Source organism: Fukomys damarensis, unplaced genomic scaffold (genome assembly GCF_012274545.1).
Source record: "Fukomys damarensis isolate Sample0158 unplaced genomic scaffold, DMR_v1.0_HiC HiC_scaffold_11, whole genome shotgun sequence".
Taxonomy (NCBI): Eukaryota; Metazoa; Chordata; class Mammalia; order Rodentia; family Bathyergidae; genus Fukomys; species Fukomys damarensis.
In genome coordinates this window covers 41,800,580-41,822,248 of record NW_022900923.1, presented here as the reverse complement: position 1 = coordinate 41,822,248, position 21,669 = coordinate 41,800,580, and the positions used below count along the sequence as shown (strand labels likewise).

General features: G+C 42.5%; 2 protein-coding genes and 1 pseudogene across 3 annotated transcripts in view; 2 read left to right on the top strand and 1 right to left on the bottom strand.

The window, feature by feature from the left end:
• LOC104876832 (alpha-1,3-mannosyl-glycoprotein 4-beta-N-acetylglucosaminyltransferase C) overlaps positions 1-14,271 on the top strand; it is a 23,706-nt gene extending 9,435 nt beyond the window's left edge. For both annotated transcript variants that reach the window (XM_010645057.1, XM_010645058.1), the window contains exons 2-5: positions 923-1,017; positions 3,170-3,389; positions 4,223-4,379; positions 12,509-14,271. In XM_010645057.1, the coding sequence (XP_010643359.1) occupies positions 3,285-3,389; positions 4,223-4,379; positions 12,509-13,632 (1,386 nt within the window). In that variant the 5' untranslated portion in view covers positions 923-1,017; positions 3,170-3,284 and the 3' untranslated portion in view covers positions 13,633-14,271. The remainder of the gene's footprint in view (positions 1-922; positions 1,018-3,169; positions 3,390-4,222; positions 4,380-12,508) is intronic.
• Positions 1,646-2,118, bottom strand: LOC104876831 (annotated as a pseudogene).
• A 6,689-nt stretch (positions 14,272-20,960) lies between the features above and the next one.
• LOC104876833 (alpha-1,3-mannosyl-glycoprotein 4-beta-N-acetylglucosaminyltransferase-like protein MGAT4E) overlaps positions 20,961-21,669 on the top strand; it is a 7,879-nt gene continuing 7,170 nt past the window's right edge. Inside the window, 1 exon segment of the mRNA XM_010645059.3 lies at positions 20,961-21,039. The gene's annotated coding sequence lies outside the window, so the exon portion shown is untranslated.

Sequence of the window (21,669 nt, the reverse complement as noted above, 5' to 3'; positions counted from 1 at the left end):
AAAAAAAAAAAAAAAAAAATCAAAATAGAGCAACTTAGTCAGACCCTGTCTCAATATTAAAAGTGATTTTAAAAAAATCAACCCCTGAGTTCAACCCCAAGTTATTAAAAAAAGTGATAAGATATTTGAGGGAGAAAGGACAACAGATATAATAGGATAAATGGGACTTGGATGTTGCCCTAGGAAACTTAAAATGGCTAATCTGTGGAGACAGGCTTACCTCTTCCCTGAAACTCCAAGCATGGCCACACTTTGGAAGTTTGGAAGTTTTGTTGACAACCCCTAAGTGACTTGCTTTGTTGCCATATGGTCAGATTTCAATCTCTTCTTACTGTGATTCAAGATGATCAACCAGATGTTGGCAAGAGATTAACCATACCAGTGATTGTTCAGCCATTTTCACTTTTTTTGGTAATGATGCAATGTTTTATATTGAACATCTGTCATTTATAATTTGGAATATAGCAATAAAACTATTTTTCTGTTTTTGTATTTTATTGTTTTGTTGTTTTGCTTTGCTTCATTTTGAGATAGGGTCTCACTGTGTAGTTCAGACTGATGTTGAACTCACTGTGTAGCCCAGGCTGGTCTCGAACTCACAGCAATCCTCCTGCCTCAGCCGCCTCAGTGCTGGGATTACAGGCATACGCCACCATGCCTGGCCAATAAGAAAGATGTGCCTAGTTACAGCCCCCATCCCTGGACCATCATCCCAGGAAGCTCATGTCAGGCCCTAATCACCATCTCCCTCACCTGGGAGCTGGTGCTGGAGAGAGGCTTTGGTCAATAGCCCTCATTCAGAGAGAACAATGGTTGCCCCCGTGGGGGCCCCTGAGAGTGTGGCTGACTCTGTCCTAGCTCAGGGGATGCATATTCTAGCCCCACCCCACCCCCAACATTACTTTTCTTTTCTTGACTTCAGGCAAAGCTCTGAACACTCACCTAGAGAGTGAGTAGAGAGCTCAGTTCTTGGACACCCAGGCAAAAGGCTCCAATGGAACCACCGCAGCAGTTAAGGTAAGGATTCCTGTGGAGTGGTTGCCACTTAAAAGAAAACATCACCTTTTTTTTTGGCGCCTGGGATTGAACTCAGGTCTTTGTGCTTTCCAGGCAGGCAGGCGGCAGGACCCCTGAGCTAAATCCCTGGCCCTACATCACCTTTTTAATGTGTTTGCTTCTTGCTCTTCTGAATCTCGGGAACTGGAAGTCTCCTGCTAGAAAGGGAGATCATCTCAGACCTCTGCCTCCATCCCATTCATACCCTACCATAGATCCTCAGTGAGTGGCTTAATGATGCCCATCTCTATGTGTTGTTCAGGGATTCATCCAGAAGGACAACATAATGACATGAAAAAGAGTCAGGAATGGTGACTCTAACCAAAAAGGGATCTAGTTTCCAGGTCACAGAGGTGAGGGCACCCCTAGAATCTGCAGTTGCTCCAAGAGCCCCTGAAAAGCTCCCCTAGAAACAGAAAAGACAGTCTCTGGGATTAGGTGGGAAATCCTGTGGGGAGGCAAAATGTCATCCTTGGAAATACAAGCTGAGTGGAAGTCTGGGTCTGGAGAGGATAAAATGCCCCACTATTTTCTTTCCTTTTTTATGGTGAAAATAATATGTATTTAGAATTAGCCAACTGGACTCAGTTTAGATGATCCCAATTTTGTTGGCAACATAAAAAGCATCATAACCAGGAGCCAGGGGAACACACGCCTTCTCTCCATCAGGCCCAGTGAGGGTACTGACCTTGGCCCCGTCAGTGTCACAGAGCTTCTCCGCCACTTGTTTGATCTAGTGCCTCTTGGCCTTGCCATCCACAATGAACGCAAGTGTGTTGTTGTCCTCTGTGTTTCTCATGGCCAACTCTGTGGTGGGAGAACTTGATGACTGCACAGTGGTCAAGCTTGTTTCTCCTGGGGGTGCTCTTCTGAGGGTATTTGAGCTGGTGCCGGAGCCACAGCATCTTGGGACTTGGGAAGGTAGGTGACATGCAGATCTTCCTTTTGTGGCTGTGGATGCCTTTCAGCGCTGCTTTCTTGGCTTTCAAAGCTTTTGCTTTGACTTCAGTTTTGGGAGGGGCAGGAGCTTCCTTCTTCACCTCCAGCGCCATCTTGGTAAAAAGGCCCCACTATATTCTTGAAGCTAATTGTATCCAGATCCCACTGAGGCTCACACAGAGATCAGGAAGAGCATGATTCACACTTGACTAGAAATTTTTTTCTCACAGAACTCCTAGCTTGTCATGAGCCCAATCAAAATCTCCATCAAACCTAACAATTAATGTTAGACGAAGCAATGGGCACTCTAGGGGGACTGGAGCTTAGAAAAAAGAGAGAAATGTAAAAGTTTCAGATAATCTCATTCTAGAACAGTGGTGAGGAACCTATGGCATTTATGTTACTGTCTTTTTCTTATAAGACAGAAGATGTTAATGTCTGAGTTGTTTTTCCTAGACAAAAGCCTCCGTATTCAGGTTTAGGTGCCGTAATGTTGGCACTTTGCAATAAATGAGTTCTGGGTTGCAATTTGGGCATTTGGTTTCTAAAAGGTTCGCCATCACTGTTCTAGAACATTCCACAATGTTTAATGTAGGTTATACAGATGATAAAAGTCTAGAGTATGTCTTTCCTCCCCCCACAAGATCAAAAGGGTAAAAGCCGAGAGACTGCTCTGTGGGTCTCATACCACAAGTCTTCATTGAAGATTAAACCCATCAATCCCTGACTCATTTCCCCTTCACCCTGCCTTACTTCCTTGAGGACCATCTGGTTTGAACATGTGCATCTCAAAACTCCCATCGGAACAGAATCTGCCCTTCACTTCCCTGTCAGTGGACGTCAGGTCAGGGAGACAGAGGTGGGGCAGTGAAGGTGGGAAAGTTCCCAGAGTTTAGTTAAATCATGTTGCATAGGAGAAGGGAAATGGGGAAATGGCAGGGTTGGGGGCGGATTACAGGCAAGAGGGAGACATCCCTGGCTCTGAGATTACGAGCACCCACACATATTTCTGCACCCATGTTTCTCAAAGGTGGGAAATATGTTCTCTTTCAGACTCCAAAGAGTATGTACCTCAGAACCCCAGGTTCAGAATCACTGGACTTGGAAACTACACTGATTCAGTGATAATGTCTTTCACTTGCAAGTTATAAGAGGGTTTGTCTTTGTGTCACAGGCTCCTTGTGTTATCCTCAAAAACCCTCCTCCGCAGTGTATACATTGCAGAAATTGAGTGTACACCCAAGATCACAGATTGAGAAACAGCTGGACAAGCTCCCAACACAGCCATCATGAATATCTTCCTATGGGGACTCCTCATGGCAACAGCAGTGGTGCTCCCGGCATTTTATTTCATTAAGGAAAACCCTTTTGACACCACAAGTTTCCTGTCTTTGGTGAGTACCAGAAATTTGGAGTAGGCCAAGTTAAAAATCCCCGGACTGGAAGACAGCATTATCTTGAGCGTCCATCTGTGTGAAGTTGTCACAAATACTGTAGACATTCAAAGAAGAAAGACAAGAATGCTTCAGGAATCCATCTATTCTTTTTCTTTGATGAGAATTCAGTAAGGATGGTGACTCTCTAGAATGGTAAAAATTCTGAGCTGAGAAGGAATAACATTTAATGCTTTGGCAGAGTTGGCCCTTATAGCAATTTCTAAGATAAAATTATCCTTGTTTTATAAGTTGCCCATTTTAAAAAAATGTTCCTTGGTTTTCAAAGTTATACATTTTCATCATTGTTACTCCTCAGAATCCTGAGAGGTTAAGCCATTTCTCCAAGCCAAGAAAAACTCGAAGAAGTACAGAAATTTTCAGCAGAACACAGAAAAAGTCAAAGAAGAGAAGGGAGGGTGAATGAACAGGAAAGATTTGTTTGGACACAAGAGTGGTATGACCTGGCCCTCAATATTGTCACACTTAACGTGTGATGCCTGTCATGGATGAATGACACTTATAAGCCTGTTATAGGAATAAATGAGGGTAAAGAATGACATTTTATTCCCTGTATGTTGCCAGAGAGTTAGAGAAATTTCAACTCCCTCTATCCAGGATCCATAACCTCTATGGAAACCCCAAGGGTAGAGAAGACAAGGATGAAACTTGAATTGAGCCTGAGCAACCTGCCCTGTGTCGTGGAGATGATTTCATTCTGTTGTGCAGAGGGCCATCCAGCCATTATTCCCAGAGGTGATGAATCATAGAACTGAATCTCACTCTTTTCTCAGGAGGAAAAGGAGATGGTAGCTTGGCAGAGAGCCTGGATGCAGATCAGCCCTGGCCTAACGGAGCACCTCAAAAGCTTCAGAGAGATGCAGAGAAACTCAGAGCCGCTCAAAAATGTGCACACTCAGATTTTGATTGGAGTCCCTCCCGTGGAGAAAAGTGAGTGCCCACAAGGCATGTACATCATCCAGGAGAGGCAAGGATAGAGGGAATGCAGGAAAGGAAAGAGAATATACCAGGAATTTAGATGCAATGGTACTGATGCTGAGTCCACTCGTTTCCCATCCCCTCTGCTGATGCAACTAGGGAGACACTGGAAAGGCGCAGGAGGCAACAATGGGATGAGGGATTGAGTAAAAGAGAAGCCAGAGGTAGCAACATAGTCTGGAGTGGACTCCTAGGGTTAAATGGGGCTCTAGAGACCCTTTAGGGACTTCTACTCAAAAGTGGGGCTCATAACAGCAGATAGGGTAGTTTGGTAGAAATATAGAATCAGCAGGGCCAGGGAGTTAGTTCAATGGTTCCACTGCCTGCTTTGCAAGTGCAAGGACCCAAGTTCAATCCCTGGTACCAAAAAAAAAAAAAAGAATCAGCCAAATGTGGTGACACATGCCTGTAACCCTAGCTACTTAAGAGGCTGAGGCAGAAAGATCTCAAGTTCAAGACTAACCTGAGCAGTTTAATGAGGCCCTGTCTCAAAATAAAAATTTAAAAAGGGCTGGGGATGTAGTTCGGTGGTACAGTGCTTGGCTGAAATGTGTGAGGCCTTGAGCTCAATCCCAATACCACCAAGGAAAGAAGGCAAAGAAGTCAAAAAGCACATTTATGGTATCTCCAGATCACAGAGAGCTACTGCTTTATGTGGGTGTCTGTTTCTTCACTGTCTTCCCAGTACTATTCTTTGCCAATTTGAAATGCAAAAAATACTTCTTATTTTATGACATTTGTTGTTATCTAATAGCTTTGTTTATTACTAAAGGTTGAGCGTTTTTCATAAAATTAAAAGTCATTGGTCCGGGGATTTATCTCAGTGGATCCGCCGCCTGCCTTGAAAGCACAAGGACCGAGTTCAATCCCCGATATAAAAAAAAAAAATTAAAAATCGTTTTTGTGTATTCTATGAATTTCCAGTGTGTATTATTTGGTCATTTTCTGTTGGCTTGTTCTTGTTGTTGATTTATAGGAATTATTTATATATTGGAGATATCTGCACCTTGTTAAACCCCTACTTGTTTGCTACTTGTGTCTGTTCATGATTCTTTTGCTATATGAACATTTTAAAATCTTATATCAAACCTCGGTTGCATGTATTGCTCAAAGAAAAACTAGCCCTCCACAATTTCTTTTTGGAGAACTTTTATACGTTCTTCTAATACTCTTATGATTTTGCTTTTGCACATATAAGTGTTTCATATAGGTAAAATTTAGTTTTAAGTAAGATGTGAGCAAGATAATCAACTTTATTTACATTTGGAAATCCTCTGATCTCAACTGATAAGAAATGCCACCCGTGCCATAGAAGTTCCTACATGTACACGAGTTTTTTTCTGGAAATAATTTTATTTTATTGACCTTTTAATATCCCGGAAAAGATCCATGGGATCAGAGTTTCTATTGCTGTACTGTGTATATTGTTAAATTCTCCCTCCCCTGCTTACTTATTTTTATACTCTCACATTTTTCTTGGCTACTCTTTATTTTTTTCTCTTCTAGATGAATTTTTTTAAGTCAGTTTGTCAAATTTCATAAAAAATACTGTCGATTGGGGTTGCGTTAAATTTACAGATAAGCCTGGAGTTAATGTTCATTATATTGATCCCTACCTCCAAGAAATGTGTTGTGGGCACCGGGGACTTAGCTCAGCAGCACCCTGCCTGCCTGGCAAGTGCAAGGTCCCGAGTCCAATCCCTGGTACCAGAGGTGGGGGGAAGAACTGTGTTGTGTGTCTACACCATCAGATTATCTGTCATGGGCTGCATCGAAGCTCTACCACTATTTTTTACAAGTCTTTCACCTTTCTGGTTCGGTACGGTCCACTGTAAGTAAGTTATAGTCCTGCATGAGATGTGGCCTCCTAACTGGTTATAAACAGTCTGAAGGGACACTAATGCGGGTGTGGGTGTTGATCTTAGGCCTGTCATGTTAACTATCTTACTGGTTTTAATAGTTCCCCAGTAAATTCTCTTGTGTTAGCTATGTAGATCATTATTATTTACAAAGAGTGATGTCTTTGTTTCTTTTGAATATTTTTTTCATTTTTGGATTATATAACTTCACTGACCAGTATTAGTCAAAGTAAGCATGTTTGTCTCACTCCTGACTTCAAATATTTCATCATTAATTATGATATTCCTATAGATTTTCATTTGTATGTGTCTAGGAATAAACAAAGTTGTATGTTGTGCTTTAGGTTTACAGTTTATCAAAAGTAGTTGTATTCCTTGTACCCTGGAACTCACAAATGCTAGGTGAACTCCTTCTACTGAGTTACAGACATAACCTTTTTTTGTTATTTTTAAATCTTGAAACAGGCAGGGTCTTGCTAAGTTGCTGAAGATGGCCTCAAACTTGAAATCCTCCTGGCTCACTGCCCCAAGTAGCTGGGACTATAGGCGTGCGGCACCATGCTCAGCCTCTTGAGCTGTAGTTTCAAACACCTTACATACATAATGGGTAGCCTTGCCGGGCATGGTGGCACACGCTTATAATCCCAGTACTCTCGAGGCTGAGGCAAGAGGATCGCTGTGAATTCGAGTCCAGCCTGGTGGGCAACATAGTGAGCTCCAGGTCAGTCTCAACTACATAGTGAGACCCTGTCTCAAAAAACCAAAAAAAAAAGGTAGCTTATACTTTAAATGTTATATGCAATATGAAAAGTATACCAAAGGTACAGAAGGTCTGTGACTACCCAGGTAAAAAATAAAATTATGCTGGGGATGATTTAGCTCAGTGGTTCCACACCTGCCTCACAAGCACAAGCAGCACCAAAAAAATAAAACCAAAGCACTTTTCTGTATTCTTCCCCTATGATAAATGCTCCCTTATGGGTTTTATTGCTGTTATTTCCCAGTGTGGGGGATTGAACCTGTGCCTTATACAGACGGCAAGGGCTCTACCACTGAGCCATAGCCACCTCTGACCCCTCTTTGTTTTCCCCTCCCAAGAAGTAACACTGCTTTGAATTTGGTATTTATCATTCCCTTATATTTTTGATAAACTTACTAGATGTGTAATCATCCTAAGCTGATATTCACCTTGTTTTTAAACTTTTTAAGTGTGATATAAGGGACTTTGGGTGTAGTTCAGCAGTCATACCCAGCATGTGTGAGAACCCAGGTTTGATCCCTGCACCTGAAAAGGAAGAAGAAAATCACAAAGGTATAAAATTGTATGTATTTCTTTCAGAACCAACTTTCTTTCACTTCATATTATGTTTATGAGATTCTGTTCCCTTCCTTTTCATTAAATATCTTACTAGTGTTACACTGTGTATAAAACAAACATTGTCAGGCCAGGGATTTAGCTCAGTGGTGCCACACCTGATTTGCAAGCACAAGGTCTTGAGTTAGATCCCCATAAGGGGGCAGGGCGTTGTCATGGTTCAGCCAACCCTTGACTGAATGACCAGTGGCAATATTTTGATCCTCTCCCCGTTAATGAGCACTTAGGTTAATTCCACTTTTCACTATTCCAACAATGTTGCTATGAGTATTCTTGTATATAAATCCCTATGTTCACTCATGAGAAATTCTCTAGGACACATACCTAGGAATTTTGTTGTTGTTCATAGTACTGGGGATTTAGCCCATGGCCCCCTCCACACATACACCTTTTTTAAAATTAGTTTTTGAGGGCCAGGGACTTAGCTCAGTGATGCCACCGCCTGCTGCACAAACACAAGGTCCTGAGTTCAATTCCTAGTACCAAAAAAAGAAAATTATTTTTTGAGACAAGTTGCTAAATTGCTTAGGCTGGGCCCACATTTGCAACCCTACTGCCTGGGTTCCCCAGTGTTGGAGTCACTTGCATACAGTACCATGCCCAGCTGATCATCTACAACTTTTAATCTATTATATTTCATTACATTCTGCTTTTTATCTTATTTCCACACCCTACTTCCCCTAGTGTGTTTTTGCTCTAGTCTCTTTTTTTGTTTGTTTTTTTTGTTTTTTGAGACAGGCTCTCACTATGTAGTTGAGACTGACCTGGAACTCACTATGTAGCCCAGGCTGGTCTTGAACCATAGCGATCCTCCTGCTGCCTCAGCCTCCCAAGTGCTAGGATTACAGGAATGAGTCACCACGCCTGGCCGTTGCTCTAGTTTCTTTGTTTCTGGTTTCATTTATTTTCTTTTATTTTGTAGCAAATACATTGAAAGCTATTACTTCCCCTCTAAGTCCCAATTTAAATTATTCCACAAGTTTTGGCCCATGGTGTTCTTATCCTCATTCAGTTCTAAGTAGCTGTTAATTTTCATGTGGATTTCTTCTCTATTCTAAGAGATATTTAGAACAGTGATTTTCCATTCCTAAAGGGATGCTTTTAGTTAGACTTTCATGATTCAGCTTAGTTTTATTGCACCATAGTAAAAAAAATATAGCCTATAAAATTGCTATCTTCAGAACAATGAAAATTAAAGTTGTCTTCTTGGTCTATTTTATAGTCAATATTTTTTAAGTATATCTGAAAGAAATGTGTGTCCCCGAAGAGCCCTACAGACACACACACACACACACACACACACACACACACACACTCTGAATATCCTTAACTGTGTTATTCAAAATTATTTGTTTTTGCTTACTTGATCTGTTGATTTCTATAAAAGAGAAAATGCTCCTGGGCTGGGGATTTAGCTCAGCGGTTCGGTGGCCTGCCTTGCAAGCACAAGGACCTGAGTTCAATCCCTGGTACCAAAAAAAAAAAAAGAGAGAAAATGCTCATTGTGATTATGAATCTGTCCACTTCTTTTATATTCCTAAAGTTTCATTTTGTATTTAGCTGTGGGTTAGGTAAATTCTATTTGTCAGCATTTGTACAATATGTTTTTTTCATTGCTGTCTTTTCAACACTTTTGTGCCTTCTCTATGCATTTTTATTTATTGGATGGAGCTGTGTTTCACTGAATGCGGATATTAAAGGAGGCATTTTTTCCAGCTATCTGTCTCTCCTCTGATGATCTTGTACCAACTCAGAAACACGTAGGGGTGGGATAAGGAGCTGAGTGAAACATAACCCCCCTTTTCTATTCACATGAAGCTGGCTTGGAGAATGCAGGTTGGGTCCAAGAACATAATCAGCTTTCTAACACATCATACAGCTGCTTGTTCTAATGCCCACCAGTCCCAAATTAAAGAAAGGAACTTTCAAAAAAATGGTTCAGTACAGGAGGAATTAAACACCGAGATGACACTGAGATGAGCAGAAGGCTCCTTTGCCCACAGATGCAGAGAAGCTGAGAATGCAGCAGCTGCATGTGACCCAGTCTTGAAAGAAAACTGGGTCAGTAGGTGTAAGATTTTTCATCTCACCAGACAAATCAATCAGGGAGCAGGAAGTGGCCTAAGTAACTCCTACATGAGAGGATGTGTATTCCTGCCTTAGGAAAAGTGTGCTCCAGTTTAGGGAACTACAAGAGAGCCAGGGAATTTCTCCTCACCCACACTCTCCTCCTATCCCCACCCTGCCTCTGACCTCTTTGAAGAGTCTGACACCTTTCCTTTGTGCCTCCAGAACGCATGGTCCCTTCTCCAGGTGAAGGCGGACTGCCCATACCCTGGTCTAGTTACAAACTTTCCATGTTTGTAGCAGGTCCCACCTCCTCTTTAGTGACTCTAAGGACCATTACTCAAGTGAGTTTCTGTCTTCTGGACATCGATTTTCCCTCTTTCCTGTATCATACAAACACACTGCCATTTTTTTAGTCTTGTTTTTCATTTTGCCTTTCTTAGGGGTCTCCCTATGAGGTGCAGGTTTACTATGTAGTAAACTTACTGTGTAGCCCACTCAATCTCATGATCCTCCTGCCTCAGCCTGCCTAGTGCTAGGATTGTAGGAATGTGCCACCATGACCTGAAACTTTCTAACCTTGATAGAAGAAAGAAAACCCTTAACACCACACTTTTTTTTTTTTTTAAGACAGAGTCTCGCTCTATAATTCAGGCTGGCCTTGAGCTCACTTTGTAGCCCAGGCTGGCTTCGAACTCATGGCAGTCCTTCTACCTCAGTCTCCCGAGTATTAGGATTACAAGTGTGCACCACCATGTCTGGCTAACACCACATATTTATGCCCTCTTTATTTCACCAAAATTATTCTTGTCTAGGCAACTTCATATCCATGGGTTAGCTTCCAGTCTCCATCCTACCTGACCTATCACAGCATTTATCCCATGGTGTCACCCTCTTCTTCCAACGTCCTTCAATTATTTCTAGGTTTTCAGATACTTCTGGTTTTCCTCCAGCTTTACTGGTAGATACTAAGTCTGGTTTGCTAGTTCATCTTGTCTCTTCAACCTAGAAATGCTGACTTCTGTTATAGAGGTTTATGGCTGGAGACCATGTGACCTTTTCTTTGTCCACTCAATCAGGACTGAGCAGCTCCCTGGCTGAGCTAGCTTTACTTTAGACTGGGTGCTCTCCTGAAGTCTGAGTGTGACATCCATTTCATTTCATCACCTGGGCTGCAATGGTATTTGATAAGAAAAAATAAACCTTGGAACAGAATTATCCTTTTATGACTTAATACTTTCAAGAACTCAGAGGAAAAGATAAATTGCTTATTATGTCAATAAAATAAGTTCAGGAGCACTTAAATTTGCTGGTAAAGCACTGCCCTATCTCTTCCAGGGGCTTTGTCCTATCTGTCTGCCTTAGCACCCACCCAGCACTCTTTATTCCTGAGCCAAACATAGAGCCTTCTCCTGGTGACAAATGCCATAGCCTGTATGCATCTCCTTTCTTCCTCTGTTGTCCAGAGGTCTTAGCTTCCATTCTGACATCCTCTCTAGCCCCAGGACTCACACCTAGAACTTTCCCCTAGCGGAAAAATCCCCTTTATTTAAACAAAAACCCTTAGGACTCTCACTCAAGAATGGGTGTTGCCACTGTTGCAGAATTACAAAGAACAAGAGCCGGGGAATCAGGAGGATTTTATTCCGTGTACACCCGAGCCAGCCAAGCTGTGTCCAGGGTGCTGGGTGATTGAACAAAGGAAAGTTTCAGTTTTTATATGTTTCGTTGGGGGTGGGGAGCTGGTCTTTCTAGTGGTGCAGTAAGTGAGTCTAGTGGAACAGAACAAGGGCAGACAGTTTAGTAATTTAGCCTTGTAAGAAGACAGTGTTTTAGGGGGTGAAGGGAGGGCAGGGGTAAGGGGAAAAAATGAGAATCAAGACTTGTCATGTGGAGGTACAAGATCCCAACAATGAATGTAACTGTACTGTATCCCTAAAATGTACCAATAAACAATTAAAGCTAAAAAAAAAAAGAAGACAGTGTCTTAAGAATCATATGGGAACAGGGTGTCATAAACTGTGTTTACAGAACGTAGTTGTTTACAGAGCATATGGTTCTTTGGGGGTTGCAAAACTTTATTTACAGGACTATGACTTTCTACATTATCAGTTCCTGGGGAGGTCAGCAGCTATGGGCAAGCGTGGAGACCTGAGTGGGGAACTGCTAGACAGCTTTTAGCTGGGAGAACTGATTTTCTTTTAAGGTCTGCTTCACCACCAGCTCCTCCATGGTCATTGGCCCAGTGGTTTTAGAAATAGTTCTATAATTGTAATTATCCTGGTGACCACCTCGGGGCCCACTCCTCTTCTTTACATTTGGTCCTCTGAACTTAGGGTTTTTGAGAGGCTTTTGCAGAACAGTGTGCCTGTGCAGCTGTTTCCTCTGATGTTTCATTTGGACAGCAGACTCCTCTGCCTTCGATTCTTCCATCAGCCTTGTCCTCCTGCATTCGCTCTGTCTTTCAGGAATTCTTCACATGTGGTGGTTCTTTCAGGGCAGTCTCTGGGCTTTTTCAGTGGGATTAGAAGGGACACAGATGTAAACGCTTAGTTCATCATCGTAATCCGTTTCCCAACAATAGTTTTTATTTAAAGAAAAACTCTCAACTGTGACCAGGTAATAATTCATAATATGGCTCATACTCAGTGCTAGAGAACAAAATGCACACGAAGCAGATGCTCATGGAGAGGCCTATGAGTGTAGCATAACCTCCTTTAGCAATTACTTTTTCCATTTCTCTAAATTGGTAAAAGTTCCTGTTTTCTCCCCAATCCTAGAACTGCTGACCATAGGAATTTCCTCGGTGCAGCGTCCCCAAGAGAGCTACCTTTTGGAGACCCTACAATCTCTCTTCTTGGCTTCTTCCTCACCTGAGCAGAAACACTTCATCGTTCTGGTACATCTGGCAAGTCCCAACCCCAAGTGGCTTGGTCAAATGACCTCCAACATCTCAACACTCTTTAAACCATACATCCAGGCCAGACAGCTAGTAGTGATCAACACACTGGGGAAAAGCTATCTTCCTCTGAAGAACCTTAAGAAAAAGTTTAATGATACTCCCGCCTCTGTGGCCTTCCACTCCAAGCAGAACATGGATTATGCCTTCCTCATGAACTTTGCTGCCAACTGCTCTGACTACTTCTTGATGATTGAAGATGATGTGAAATGTGTTCCTGGATTTGTCACCCAGATTGCTAGTATTTTGTCTGCCTGGGAAAGAAAGTTTTGGGTGACTCTGGAGTTCTCCCCCCTGGGCTTCATTGGAAAAGTCTTTCACACTAGAGACCTCCCTTACTTTGTTCGTTTCCTTCTCTTCTTTTACCAAGGAATGCCTTGTGATCACCTCCTCTCCCACTTTCTTAATCTCAGTCACCAAAAACCAATCCAATTTTCTCCATCTCTCTTCCAGCAAAGACATAATTACTCCTTGGAGGGCAGATTCAGCAGCCTCAGAGAAGCTGAGGAAAATAATATTGGCTGTCCCAACAATCCTGCTGCCACCCTTTATACCAACCTGAATGTCGCCAATGACTCTGTTCTCATGAATGCCTACAGCTTGGATAAAAATTACTTTTATACCAAGGAGGCGAAGGCTGGCAGCTACCTGACTGTGTTTTTGTACAGGCCTGCCACAGTGTTCCATGTGCAAGTCCTCACAGGCTCTGAACTACAAGAGGAAAATCGGTTGGAAGAGGGACAAGTAGAACTGGGATATGATTCTACTAATAGAGTCACTGACTGTGATGACTATGTTTTCCTGGGGATGCTAGTAAATGGCACCCTGAATAAGCATGTATTATCTGAAGACTCAGGGAAGAAGGTCAGATGTGTGAGATTGCTCGTAACAGCCGCTCCACCCTCCGGTTTAAAAGTGAGGCACATCAACCTTTGGGTTAAATAAAGTTTGAATAATATAAAGAAAAGCCACCAGAAGGTCTAGATTGGAGGGAGAGTCTACAGAGTTAACAAAACATCAAAATCTTGAAGTTGTGAGAAAAATCTCTTTCCTGGGCCCTTTCGGGATTCTTAGTACAGAAGACACAGCCTGTTGAAAGACAGAGTGAAGGTAATATCCTTTTGGTCCCAGAGACTTATAAGTGGAAGGAGAAAGCTTATTTTAAAAAAAAAATCTTGATTTTTCTATCCCAAAGCATCTACCATACAGATTTTTTTTCCTTGGAGCAAGAATACCAGACTTCTAAAAATAACAGGAAAATGTGAGTGAAACTGATACTGAGATCATAAGACTTCAACAACACATGAGAGAAAACAAAGAAAGGATCCTTGCAGCAGCCAAGAAATGGATTCATTAAGGACTGGACTTCCCATATGAAAGAGAAAAGTAAATTGACAATGAACAGGACTCTTTTCTCCGTGGCCTCTTTTTTCCATTATAAAGTACATGCAACAAACATGGAACACTTTAGATGGTAAGCAGAGTCCTCTCTAAATCATACAACACACCAAAGGATTCCTTTTAAATTGCATCACAGGGCCAGGGATTTAGCTCAGTGGTTCCGCCACCTGCCTCGCATGCACAAGGGCCCAACTTCAATCCCCAGTACCAAAAAAAAAAATGCATCACAATTATTAAAAACAATTTGCTATGATTTCTGCGGCTCCTTTCCACAACACAGTTATATCTGTGGGACTGCAGGTAACTTGTATATCCATGCAGGGACTACTCTGGAAATTTTACTAACATCTTTACCTTGGTTTGACTAGGAAGTCTAGAAAAATCTGAGACCTGAGCTCAACTAATATCCAGTATCTGAGGATGGTATTTTCCTTAGTTTGAAAAACTATAATCCAAGAAGTCAGAGAGAGAGAGGAGAAAGGTAAGGATCACTTTCAGAGGAATACTTGAAAAAACTAAAATCAAAAGCCAGACAGAATAGCTGAAGGAGTAGAAATCAAAGTGGTGAGAAAAAGCTGGGGAATTTGGAAATAGGATAATGAAATAGGAGTGGGAGACAGAAGTTTTGGAGGCATCAGATGCAAAAGAATTAGGAAAGCCACAAAAGCACACTGGTCACATCTCCTGCTGTGGCCAGCATGACCACCTGACAGACTCAGGGCCCCCCATCAGATCCACCTCCATCTTGGCACCAAGGCCCTGGTTCCCAAAGACCATGACTGACCACAGCAGGGTCCGAAGCCAGACCCATTCTACCATGATGGGAGATTCCTCTGACTTTATGTATATTTTTTTTTACTTTTATTTATTTATTTATTTTTGAGACAGGGTCTCTCTGTATAATTCAGGCTAGCCTGAACTCATTATGTAGCCCTGGCTGGCCTCAAACTCGCAGCAGTCCTCCTGAGTACTGAGATTACAGTCATGCACCATTACACCCAGCTTCTCCTCTAACTTTAGTTTGAGGACTCCCTCTCAGCCTGTTCTGAACTGTCCTGGAAACAGTCTTACATTACAGTCCTAGGAACTACAGTTCTAGACTCTCCCTAGGCAACCATAGTCTAAAGACTATGGCTAGTCTTGTTTTGGTGACAGCGTCTTGCAAAGTGTGAGCTAATATGAGTTATACCAAGAGTGGTCTGAGAAAGTAGACAGTGAGTTGAGGAATTAGGGCTGACTTCCTCACAACCCGCAGGGAGTTGTAGCAAGAGAAGTTAAAATGCATTCCTCCAAAATGCATTCCTGCTTACTTCCTGGACCTGGGACAATTATCAGATCCATACTTACTGAAAATGTGACCAGGTACCTAGAAGAAAGGAACCTTCAATACCAAAAGGTATTATAGCAGTTCCCTCCTTTTTTCCCCCAAAGATACCAACAGCCATTTAAGTGAGTGAGAAGGAGGAATGCTCAAACGCTTTCAGGACTTTTGGACACAAGGTCTAAGTTGATGCCAGTATCCAAGATTCAAAGAATAATTTCAGCCTCCTGTTGAGTGAGAGCATAACATGGTTATAAATTACTTTGCCAAAGTCATGCTTCCCATGGGACAACTGTGTCCCCAGATGCATCCAGCAGTCCTTTTCCCAGACTATGTGTGTAATTGGAATCAATGGATTTGACAGTTTAAGAACCCCTTAATAGGATCCTTGGCCTGTGGGGTAATAACTATGACAGTGGGGGAAACCATACTGGGGAAGATCACTTAGTCTCTGAGACTGACATCACTCCTAGCTAAGATAGCAAGTAAAGATCCTAGGTTGAGACAATGGCACAGATTAGTGGCATTAGAGACCTAACAGATACAGGGATAGTGTATCTGTTTATGACAAAATCTGTTTCATTTAATTCTGGATCCTGCAGAAAATAAATGGATCCTGACAAATGATCATGGATTATCATAAATATGAGCAGTTAGTAGTCCTGATCACAGCTGTTGTGCCTGATATGTATCATTGCTAAAGTATATCATTAAACCCATAGGTGTACGCTGTGCAGCCACTGACTTAGTAAATGCATTTTCTCGATTCTGATTACAAAAGATCAGAAACTGTGCACATTTATGTGAGATGACATCACTCACTCACATTTGCTCCAACTATGTTACCTCTCCTGTCCCTTGTCATAATGCAATCCAAAGAGACGTGGACACCCACAGAGTATCATGCCCACCCATTACACCCACTGATGACACCATGCTGATTAGGCAGGACAAGCAAGTAGCTTAGATCCTGGAGGCCTTGGTTAGAGGGTAAAAGATGAACCCTGCAAAGATTTAGTGAAGTTTTTAAGGAGTGAGAGGACTGCCGACATAGTCCTTTCAAAATAGAGGACAGTTGCTACATTTTGTATCCTCTGCTATGAGAAAGGATGCCCAGTGTCTTACAGGCTTGCTTGTATTCTAGAAGCAACTGTCTTCACACCTAGAAATTACTCCATCTTAGTCATTGGGTGATACTGAAAGCTGCTGGCTTAAAGTGGGTTGTGGAGCAATAAGTGTTTGCAGCAGGTCCAGAATACAAGGCAAGAAGCCTTGCCACATGGGCCGTACACTCCAACAGGTCCTATGGTGTCAGCAGTCATAGTGCTGGGGAAAGATACAGGGCAGAGTTTACAACAAGCCCTAGTGGGAGAATCGTAACAGCCTTCTGGGATTCTGGAGCAAGGCCATGTCATCTGCAACTGATATATATATAGGCCTTCTGAGGTACGGGTCTTAGAATGTGATTGAGCCCTCAGAAATACAAACTTCTTCAATGGGGAGCATACAGTGACTGTGTATCCAGAACTTCCTTTGATAAGCTGAATACTGTCATAAAGTCAAGAGTCATAAAGTCAGACAGCCCTAGTCACAGTCTGTCAAAGATGAAAATGATACATGGGAGATTAAGCCCAAGCAGGGCTGACTGTGTAAGCTACATAAAAAGAGTCTGGACTTCCAAGTCACCCAACAAAGTTGCACCATGACTTCACTCAGTTCAGAGGGAAAAGACATAACCTTAGTGTACATATAGGTCTTCTCAATAGGTGAGTAAATCTGACAATGGATAATGGCGGTCACATTCAGAGGTGAGCTTGAAAGAGAGGAGATAAGTATGATCTTCCCAACGGGCAGAGCTCTGAACAGTGTACCTGACCATTTCACAATTCTGGACAGTGTCCAGAGGTCTGGCTGTCGGACAGGGGTCCAGGAGACCACAAGTAAGAAGGATCCAGGTGGAAGAATAGAGAAGGACATATTAGCTTGGGCACAAAGTGTGGAGATTTTTGTATCACATGTTAATACCCATCACAATCATCCCAATGGAAAAGGCCCTAAACAAAGTAGACAAGTAATTCAACCAGTTGACTTTGGCCAATCTGGAAGTGCCACATCTGATGTATAAATGGATTGGTTATAGTGGCAGACACAGAGGGTACAAATGGGTTCAATAACATAAACTCTCACAAGAACTGATCTAGCTACTGCTGCCTTCAAATAGCCAACCTGTCTGCCACAGAGAACAATGTTACTCACCATTACGGACCAATTCCTTATGTTGACTAACCAGACATGAAGTCCTCACATCCTTAAGGGTCTTCTTCACAGAAAGAGATGTTTATTTTGAACATGGTTCATCCTTTCCTGCCCACAGAATCTCAGCTTGCACCACTGTGTAGGACTTTGTAAAGTCTCTGATCATTAGTCATGAAAATCCACAATGCAGCATCCAACCAAAAGACCCACTTCCCAGAACAGGAGATAAACAAGTGGACTCTGACCATAGAATCCACCACTTGTATTGTATAACACATTATCCAGAAGCAGCTGGCCTCATAGGACACTGGAATCTCTTACTAAATGTCAGCTTAATTTCCATCCTCAAGATAACATTCTATAAGGATAGTATGCCTCTGGTGGAGGGAGCAGTGCTTGGTTGGTTGTTTTGGTTTTTCAAGACAGGAGCTCACTGTGTAATTCGGACTGTCTGTCCTTGAACTCACTACATAGGTCAGGAGGGCCTTGAACTCCCTGCAATTCTCCTGCTTCAGCCTCATAACTGCTGGGATTACAGCCATGTGCAACCATGTCCAGGGGTGTGCATTCTTCAGAATGCAATATATGCATTAAATTGGAGGCCTCTATATAGGTTCCCTAAAAGAGAATACATGGGCCTAGGGACGTAAGGGTAGAAGCAAAAGTGGACTCAACTGACCATCACACCAGTGACTCACTGGGAATTTTGTACTTCCCATCCTTGAAATTCCAACTTTTATAGAATTGCTGATCCCCAAAAGTGTTGCACTCTTGTCAGGAGAGGAAGCAAAGGTTCTACTCAACCATAAGTTACAGATGCCATCAGGTGATCTTGGATTCTTGTTTCTAAGGATTAGAATCGCCACTGTATAAGGAATAATCATCCCTGGGCAGCAGAAGGAGGTAGGGATGTGTAATGAAGAAAGAGAAGAATACATGTGGAACCCAGGCCATTTATTTGGGACCTGCTGTTATTCCACTACAAGTATGTATGGAGTACCAACATAGCAGCAAACTCATTTCATGAGGGCTATGGTTGACAAGAACTCAGGCTACTTTAGAATATAAGTTCAGATCACACCATCAGAGAATGTACTAAGACCTGCCAAGGTGATAGCTAAGAATAAAGGAAATTTAAATTAGATGGTAAAGGAGGGTGAAAATGATTACAGGTAGTGGCCTTGGTGTTAACTATAGCAATAAGGGCTATAGTTGACTCACTGTGGATCACAGCAGGAAGAAAGGCCCATAAGAACAGTGAAGGAGCTGCTCTCCAGCCTGTATGGAGAAGGAGAGCTGTGTGGTTCAAGGGGTGGACTGTGGCAGCCCTGAAATGTGCTCCTCAAATCTCCTGCCACTGGGAGCATAATTCGCTGAAAGACTTAGCTGCTGTCCAGCCAGGTCCAACACAATGCAGTCATTGACACTAAAAGTTCCTCCTCACAGACTGCTCCTCACCAATGCCTGAGCAGTGATCAAAGGTCCAGTTGTCTAATCAGAGTCCTGGAAGGACCATCAGGTTAATAAGGCAGGCACCTTCTAGCAAAAGCAGGACTCTTCCAAAGGGCAATTTTGGCTTCAAATTTTTCCATCAGCCTGTCTGAACTTTTCCTAAAACTGCATTAATATATAACATACATTCCACTTAGTCCTCCCTTATTCCACAGATGCCAAACTGGCATTGCAGCCTTCAAAGCTGCCTTGCTACTTTCCTCAAGAAATTTCATGTTTTGTCACTCTTAGTGGATGTAAGCTTATTCTCACTGAACTTTGTCCAAATTAGAAAAAGCATTGCTTCCTAACATAGATGGCTTCTGGTTTGAAAATCCCAAAGCATTGCTTTCAGTGCTGGGTTTTAGTTCCTTATCACTCCCCTTGTGCAGCTCATGGTGTATATAACCACACAGAAGAAGAGGTCTTGGCCTTAGATATTCAGCTAGTGGATGGGTATAAGTCAGGCCCACAGCATGATCATTCCAGAAAGCCCATTTTAAGTGAGTAAAGAAAGAAAAGGAATAGTTACTTTAAAAGAGGGTTAGCAGGTTGTCAAGCCCCAGACAGCTGGCTTGGATTATAGTCATGGATACTCACTAGGCACTATGTGTCCTTGGAGAGAGAGAGTGGATTCAGAAAAACCCAAACCATTTCTGTTCTTCCAGGTCATGAGGTTGTGCAGTGTAATAGGCTATTCTTGACCATGTTAATAAACCTGAAACCTTTGACCACATTGTTAGAGTAGTTTCTTGTCCTACTGATATGTAGGTCAAGGTCTGTACATACCTCCCACATATCTGGCCCAATTTGTATGGGGAGAGGGTTGAGACTGTAGAGAGCCCAATACTCTTTTGAAACATCTACAATGAGACCAAAATCAGTGCAACTTTTCCAGACACTGTCTGATCTTTTCTAATTAACATCCAGTGTAGGAGAAATGTTGAGTAGTCAACTCCAGTGCACACAGCCCTGTTTTCAGTAACTTCTTTTTGTTTTTTCTCCTATTGTACTGTTCCCACCCATCTTCTCTTGGACTGTATTTTGCTGACCTGTCCATTCTGAGAGGTATATGTGCTGAAGATCAAAGAATACATCTGATCCCTGAGACAAAAATTAAGTTGGAATAGGGCCAGGGAAATGCTCAGTGGTACCACGCTGCCTCACAAGCACAGGGTCCTGAGTTCAATTCCTGGTAACAAGCCAAAAAAAATTAAGTTGGAATAGCTAAGGTAACGGAGCTAAGTCTTCCCAAGAGTTTGAATTGGAAGCTGGCATGGTGGCATACCCTTGTGATCCCAGCAGTACAAGGGTAATCTCAGAAGCAGGAGGATCACCTGACAATTTAGCAAGATCCTGCCTCTAAACAAATAAGAGTCTGGTAACACAAACAACAAAAAGAACACAGCCCAAAGCAGGAATAGGGCAGCATCTAGCAATAGCAGGCCTTAAGAAATGTTTCTTGCCTTTATTTCTCCTAACATCAATTCCTCCTCTTTAATCTGGAGGGACTAATAAACATATTCAATGGCATTTGTGAGGACTCTGTATAAATACATCAACAAGTGATTTTCCACCGCTATCACAATGCATGAGGTGTGAATTGCTTGATAAATACTATCTCCTTGGCTCCATTTTTTCTGCATTATATCATAAGTGGTTCTCAAAGTGTTTAATAATCTGGATGGAACAAGCATCCTCCAATCACAGTAGGCTTTGCCTGTGAGAGGCAGGTGGAGTTCCAGAATTCCCCTGCCATGCCACCTCTTAGCTCTTTAGTTGCTAGGCCACTAGGCATCTGAGAAGTCTCAGGGAAGATACCCAGGTTGGCTGGGGCATCTCAAGAAGGCTCAAGTAAAGAATTAGTGCTTCTTTTAGCAAAGGTAGCCTCTAAGTTCTTGTCACAAACTCAGATGCAAAAGTGAATGAGAGACATTTGTATTTATAATCTTTCAAGCAGATATTGATCTATATGGGAGTATATATGTATGCACGGGATATTCAGGTAGGTGGTGAGTGTATCAGGGGAGAAGTGTGTTGTGTGTGAGTGGCTGTATATGTAAGTGTGTAGAGCCAGTGTGTGGAAGGTTTACATGCACATGGACATACACGGAGGTGAGAGATGGTTAAATTTTCCCAGAAACATAAGGAGAAATAGAAAGAGCAAGCCTGGCCAAATCCATGGACAGAGGGAAATACATTCTCATCATTGTCAGCCAGTCTCTGAGGGCCAGTACCATCCCTGCTCTAGGTATCTTGCTTGGAACCTTGAGTTTGCAAAGCAGGTGGTGGAACCACTGAGCTAAATCCCCGGCCCTTCACTCAGGTTCTTGCAGGGTAAAATAAGATTTGGCTGCCAGGGCTTTTTTTTTTTTTTTGAGATAAGGTCTCACTATGTAGTTGAGACTGACCTGGAATTCACTATGTAGCCCAGGCTGGTCTCAAACTCACAGCGATCCTCCTGCCTCAGCCTCCTGAGTGCTCGTGAGTGTGCACCACCACGCGCAGCCACA